Source organism: Henckelia pumila, chromosome 4 (genome assembly GCF_033568475.1).
Source record: "Henckelia pumila isolate YLH828 chromosome 4, ASM3356847v2, whole genome shotgun sequence".
Classification (NCBI taxonomy): Eukaryota; Viridiplantae; Streptophyta; class Magnoliopsida; order Lamiales; family Gesneriaceae; genus Henckelia; species Henckelia pumila.
Genome location: NC_133123.1, coordinates 199273520 through 199281049, shown reverse-complemented (window position 1 = coordinate 199281049; position 7530 = coordinate 199273520). Strand labels below are relative to the sequence as shown.

General features: G+C 38.8%; 1 protein-coding gene across 1 annotated transcript; it reads right to left on the bottom strand.

Annotated features, from left to right (window-relative positions):
* Nucleotides 1-400: 400 nt before the first annotated feature.
* LOC140862582 (uncharacterized) lies at nucleotides 401-1771 on the bottom strand. The gene has a single exon (XM_073265611.1). It carries the CDS (start codon nucleotides 1769-1771, stop codon nucleotides 401-403), a length of 1371 nt encoding a protein of 456 aa, XP_073121712.1.
* Nucleotides 1772-7530: the final 5759 nt, after the last annotated feature.

Genomic DNA, 7530 nt, shown 5'->3' with positions numbered 1-7530 from the left:
TCCGTGTCACCTTTTTTCAGCTCAAAATAATAAACAAAAAATAACCCTTAAAACTCACAATCTTAAACCACACAAATTAGTTTGCATCTAAGAATTTCAGATAAAACACTCAAGCACGCAGGATGCAAAAATGTACAGAGACTCCCCTGAATGATACGATTCCCAACAATATATGTGCTCTCCTCCTCAATCATCGATTTGCTCAGATTCAGTAAAAATCTGCACCCACAAAAATTCACCGAGATTAACTAAAGAAGAACTAAAAATAAATTAAACAATAAAAACAAAACAAAACGAAATAAAAAATAAAATAAAAAAAACAAAAGGAAAAGAAACTGGGTTGCCTCCCAGCTAGCGCTAAATTTATAGTCTATAGCCCGACTGTGCTTCCCTTTCAATTTTAAGGTGGATCATTTGATGTCGTGGATCTATATCCTTCGTCACCACGATTTCTGCGTATGCTGTCATCCAACATCACTATGGGTCCAAGTCCTTTTATATCATCGATGCTCCACCCCATTGTGCAAATATAATCGCGTAAGAGCCTAGCAAGCTTTGATTCTTCCCTACCTGCCAAATAAGATGAAACAATTACAGGTATACTTGAATCTTCCAATGTCACATATTTCAAATAAGAGGGCAAAGATTTATATTCAAGTCCAAGAGGCTCTTCGACAGAAAATTTTGGATTTTGCGAGATTGCAGTTAATTCTTTCGTCTTCAAAGAGGAAAATTTCACTTCATTTCGTACCTCAACATTGCTACCTACACATGTACCACGAGCATCAACATTCAGACAAAAATCATTGACTTTAGGATAAGAGGAATCACTTTTAAACATATTAAACACCACTTGCTTATCATTCAACCGAAGTATTAATTCCCCCTTCTGAACATCAATTAATGCTCTACTGGTTGCCAAGAATGGACGTCCTAATATCAAAGGAGTTTCACGATCATCATCCATATCAAGTACCACAAAGTCCACAGGAAAGATAAATTTATCGACTTTAAGCAAAACATTTTCCACTATTCCCTTAGGATGTTTAATTGATCTATCAGCAAGCTTGAGGGACATAGTGGTAGGTTCCATTACTCCTATACCCAATTTTTTTGCAAGTGAATATGGCATTAAATTGATACTAGCACCTAGATCACATAAAGCTTTATCAAATGACATGCTACCGATAGCACAAGGTATAGAAAAACTCCCTAGATCTTGAAGTTTTGGTGGGAGCTTGTTTAGAAGTACTGCCGAACATTCCTCATTCAAATTCACGGTACCCAAATTGGTCAGCTTCCTCTTATTTGCTAGAATTTCTTTCAAGAACTTAGCATAACTCGGTATTTGAGCTAGGGCATCTGCAAAAGGGATGTTAACATGGAGTTTCTTGAAAATTTCAAGAAATTTTTTAAATTGATGATCAAAATTTAATTGTCTAGCTCTTTGGGGAAAAGGAAGACTAGAAATATCAACATTAGAATTTAAGTCATCTTCCTTACCTTTCTTACCTTTGCGTGGAGATAGAATGACGTGTTCTGGTGTGTGCTCTACCTTGACTTCTTTCTCCTCTGTCTTGACTGTCATAGCTTGTTGCACAAAGATGGCATTCACTTCCTTAGGATTCTTCACTGTGTCACTAGGTAGTGAGCCTGGAGCCCGGGAAGATAACTGGTTTGCCAATTGTCCCAACTGAGTTTCCACCCTTTGCATCATGGCATCATGGTTCTGCCATCTCATCTCGTTTCCAGCTATGTATTTTGCAAGCATATCTTCAAGATTTGACTTGTTCTAAGATGTGTTGAAACCCGGCGGCATAGAAGGTCCAGCACCTTGTGGAGGTCTAACTGTTTGCTGCGGAGGCCTTTGTTGTGCAGGCTGCTGAGGTAGATTAAAACATTGAGGCTCGACAGAATTTTCAGCCTGTTTCCACCAAAAATTTGGGTGACTTCTCCAACCCGGATTGTATGAGAAACTGTACGTATTAAACTGTTGTCGCCCTTGGTTCCCCACATAATTCACCGAATCTCCTTCAAAAACTGGCATCCCATCAAAAAATGCATCTGGCATGAATGGAATGCCACTTGATGGTCCTCCAACTGCCTCAGTGCTTCCTTGGACTTGATTCACTTGTTTTACTGGTGCCGATTTATTAGCTTGCAGTTGGGACACTTGATGGTTCAGTCCATCGAGTTTTGCTGTAATCGCTGTTAGAGCATCCATCTCAAGGAATCCAACTTTCCTTTCTCTCCTGCTGTCTTGCCAACCAACATTGCTTTCAGCCATATTTGATATGATTTCAAGTGCTGCTGTAGGAGTCTTTCTATAGAGGCTGCCATTGGCAGCTGCATCAAGCATAGAATGAACAGATGAATCAACTCCATAGTAGAAAGTTTCTACTTGTTGGCCCACTGATAACCCATGCACCGTACATACTCTCAGCATATTTTTAAATCTTGTTCATGCGGCATTCAAAGATTCCCCATCCTTTTGCCTGAAAGACATGATTTCATTCCGCAACTGTGTAACTTTGGTTGGTGGGAAATACTTGTGCATGAACACTTCAACCAGACCATCCCAGGTAGTAATCGATCCCTCTCGCAAATCTCGAAGCCACTCAATCGCTTCTCCTTGTAGTGAAAACGAAAATAACCTCAGCCGAACAGCATCAGAAGTCACTCCATTAAATTTGAAGGTGTCACATATTGACAAGAATTGCTCCAGATGAGCGTTCGGATCCTCAGAAGGCGCCCCTCCAAATCTGACTTGCATCTGTATCATCTGGATGATGGCTGGTTTAAGTTCAAAAGTGTTCGCTTGAACTGCAGGACGAACAATGCTGGATCCATATCCTCCAACCAATGGTCTATAAAGATCCATCAGAGTGCGGTTATTCTCTTCTTCAGCCATATCTTCAAGCTCCTCTTCAGATTCAAAATTTAGAGCCAAGTTATGCTGCCTTCGATCTCTACGTATACGACGAAGAGTGCTTTCAATCTCTAGATTAAGTGGTATGAGGTCTTCAGAATCTCGAGCACAGCTCATATAACATGAGATATACTCCTGAAAAAATTAAAGTGCACAAATCAACCACTTAAATAAAAATTAAACAAAGTAAAAAAAAAAAAAAACCTAGTCTCAAATAAATAATCAATCCTAATAGTAAACAAATAGTCCCCGGCAACGGCGCCAAAAACTTGACCGACGATTTCGGTTGGAAAAAATTCTAGCAAGTGAACTAGGTCAAGTTATAATATAGTTGGACAGAGTCCAAGTCGATCCCACAGAGACTAATGTTTAAATACTAAGATATAGACTATTCAGATTAATCTAGGCTAATTAAAATAAAGGATTTTTATAAATTATTAAACTAATGAAAATGAACTAAATTATTCTACAGCAGAAGTTTAAATTAAATTAAATGAACAGAAAAGCTTTAAGACTGATTCAAATTTTAGAAAAATGACCAGGAACACACAACGGTACCAGACATCGATAATTGCCACGTATTGGATTTAATCAAACAAAACTCAATCATATTCACGACGAAATTCCCTATAATAATTATTAATCTATTTCTAGAATTAATAACCCTATTTTCATTTAACAGTCCAATTATTTCTAATTGAATTTAATTAAACAAAAACGCATTCACGAGTTATGGAATTTCAGCTTTCGCCTAAAATCGCACACTGAAACCGAATACTATTTCTAGTCGGTTTAACCATGTGTTGATCAATATTTTTGAAGCTAATTTCAATCTTTTCTTTTTCAAGTCCAGATCGAACGACATACATGCAATTAATTGGTCAGATTAAAAGCAAGAATTATGCAAAAACATTAATCAATAAATATTCCATAAATCAAAATTCAATCAATTCGTTCCATGAACAAAAATCAATAGTCTGGCCCTATTGTGGCCCCGATCAAAAGACGACTACTCCATAATAATAAAATCAAACAGAAGTTTCATGTTTGAATTCATAATAAAATAAAACAGAAAAAGAAGAAAAGAAAATTCTCAGCAATAGTGCCGAATCTTGCTTGCGTTGCGCGTTTCTTCTCTTCCAAGCTCTCAGCCGTCAAATCCCGAAAATCTCTCCAAAGTCTATCAGTCAAAAATCAGAAGTTTCAAAAGTGCTCTCCAATTAGGGTTTTATTTCCTTTTATACCTCCTTTATTTTCGTCCAAAATAATGTCTAAAATTGACCAAAATAATCAGAATTCCAAAAATCCCAAATTCTGCACGAATTATTTTTTTTTCATATTTGCAGTGTACACGGACCCCGGACATGGTCCGTGCCTAGGTCCGTGTATTAAAAATTCCAGCCCAAACTTTTTATGAAGCCACACGGACCCTCTTCCAGAAGGTGCACGGGGTCCGTGTATTATTTTTCTTCCAATGTCTTTTGCTTCGAACATGCACGGACCCTCTTCCAAAGTATGCACAGGGTCCGTGCTATTTCCTTCCTTCAATTCTCTTGGCGACTTAAGATTTTTCCATGTTCTTCGGCCAAGATCCAACGTGGCATTGAATTGTTTGACTTTTTCTTCAATATTCAGTTCTTCTCAAATCTTAGTCAAACCTACAAACATAGAAAATATGACGATTTATGCACAAAACTCGGAATATAAATGCCAGATAAGCACGAATACGACAAAATAAAGTGCCAAATAAGCTATAAAATTCGTGCTTATCACCTGGCGGAGATGGACGACTAAGGCGAGTGGAGATGGATGGCCGGCTGGTGTACCGTGCAGGGGAGGTATCGGCGAAGAGGAAAGACTGCGGCTAGGATAGAGTGCTCGGTGGCTAAGATGGCACGGCAACTGGTAGGGCAGAGGAGTCGGCGGCATGCAGCAGGAAGAAGGCGGTCGGCAGAGAAGATGGATTTGGAGAGGAGATTAGATCGACGGTGTTGAATCGGCGATGAAGTGGTGATGTAGGCGGCAGGGATGATACGCCAAGATCGATTTCTGCAAGAAAAGTGCCGAATTTAGCGAGGGAATTAGATGGAGATTTGGGGGTTTAGGGATTTAGAAAAGACAGAGGAGAGAAAGTGAGGGAGAAAAGAAGGGGGTTCCCGATTTAGTCGAATAAAAGCACGCTCACTCGAGCGAGCTAGGGGGCTCGCTCAAAATTACATCGAGTTTAGAGTATCTCGCGCTCGAGCGAGATTAATTTTCCAAAAAAGTTCTCAAAACAGAGGGATTCTCGCTCGAGCGCATATGGCGTCCGCTCGAGCGAGATCCTGAATTCCAAAAAAAATTAAAACAGAGAACTACTCGCTCGAGCGAGATAGAGGAAAAAAAATTTATTTTTATTTTTCAAAAAATTTTGAAAAGGAGCACACAAATTTCAAAATATTAACTTAAAGCAATAAAAATAACCCAAAACAAAATAGAGTAGGGAAAAGAAAACGGGGTTTCCTCCCAGTCAGCGCTAAATTTATAGTCTATAGCCCGACTGTACCTCCCTTTTTAATTTTTTGGGTCATGCAAGTCGACGGTGGTCTGTGTTTGATCCATGATACCACCTAGATAAACTTTTATCCTTTGCCCGTTAAATTTGAATGCTCCTGTGGCAGGACTATAAATTTTTACCGTGCCATACGGCATCATTTGCTTGATAGTGTACGGTCCGGACCATCTCGAACATAGCTTTTCTGGCATGAGTTTCAAACGTGAGTTGTATAATAAAACAGTTTGGCCTACCTCGAACTCACGTGAGACAATGCGTTGATCATGCCATTTATTGGTTTTTTATTTGTAAATCCGAACATTCTCATAAGCATTCAACCGAAGCTCCTCAAGTTCATTAAATTGCAGCAAACGTTCTTCACCTGTGGCCTGCACATTAAAATTCAGAAATTTAGTAGCTCATAGTGCTTTATGTTGAAGCTCAACAGCAAGATGACACGCTTTACCATATAAAAGCCTAAAGGAAAAAGTTCCTATAGGTGTTTTAAATGCAGTACAATAAGCCCATAATTCATCATCCAATTTATTCGACCACTCTTTCCTGTTTGCATTCACTGTTTTCTCTACAATTCTCTTCAACTCCCTATTCGATATTTCAATTTGCCCACAATTTTGGGGATGATAAGGTGTTTCCACCTTGTGAGTAACCCCATATTTAGTTAACATTGTGTCAAATTGATGATTACAAAAGTGGATTCCTCCATCACTAATTATGGCTCTAGGGGTACTATATCTAGCAAATATGATTTTTTTCAAAAATTTCACAACCGCCCTAGAGTCATTTGTCCTACAAGCAAGTGCTTCAACCCACTTAGACATATAATCGACCGCAACCAAGATATATTTGTTCCCCTCAGAGGCAGGAAACGGTCCCATGAAATCAATACTCCATACATCAAAAACCTCACAAACAATAATATTATTTAAGGTCATTTCATGTTTCCTAGAAATATTACCAATTTTTTGACAAGCATCACAAGCAATCACATAGGCATACGCATCCTTAAACAACGAAGGCCAATAGAATCCTGACTGAAGTACTTTAGCAGCGGTTTGACCCGCGCCAAAGTGACCTCCAGTCGGACGTGTGTGACAATGAGAGAGTATAGAACTTACCTCTTCCACTGGAATACACCTACGAATAATACCATCTGCACAGATCTTAAACAAAAAAGGATCTTCCAACAAAAAATGTTTCAACTCTGAGAAAATTTTTTTTTTCTGTTTATAAGTTAAATATGAGGGAAGAAACTTACTTGAGAGGTAGTTAACGATGTCTGCATACCATGGTAAATTTGTTACCTCAAACAGATGCTCGTCTGGAAAATCATCATGAATCACTTGTGTTTCAGCTCCTTGATTCTCCAAACGGGAAAGGTGATCTGCTACTTGATTTTCTGAGCCCTTCCTGTCAATTATTTTCAAGTCAAATTCTTGCAACAACAATACCCAACGAATTAACCTGGGTTTAGCATCCTTCTTGCTCATCAAATATTTTAGCGCCGAATGATCCGTGTGAACGATGACTTTTCTTCCCACCAAATGTGATCTGAATTTATCCAATGCAAACACTACCGCAAGAAGTTCTTTTTTAGTAGTTGCATAATTCAGTTGGGCGGCTGACAGGGTGATACTAGCGTAGTAAATCACATGAAGAACTTTGTCCCTCTTTTGTCCAAGCACGGCTCCCAATGCAGTGTCACTCGCATTACACATCAATTCAAACGGCAGATTCCAGTCAGGTGCTACTATCACTGGTGCAGTTGTCAATTTCTGCTTCAAAATCTGAAAAGCCTGTAAGCACTCAGCAGAAAATTAAAAGGCACCTCTTTTATCAACAAATTAGTGAGGGGCTTAGCAATAGAAGAGAAATCTTTAATAAATCTCCTATAAAAACCCGTATGCCCAAGAAAACTTCTAATTCCTTTTAAATTCGTGGGAGGTGGAAGCTTTTCAATTACTTCCAATTTTTCCCGGTCCACCTCCACACCTACCTCGGACACCTTATGTCCTAACACAATGTCTTCCCTTACCATGAAGTGTCATTT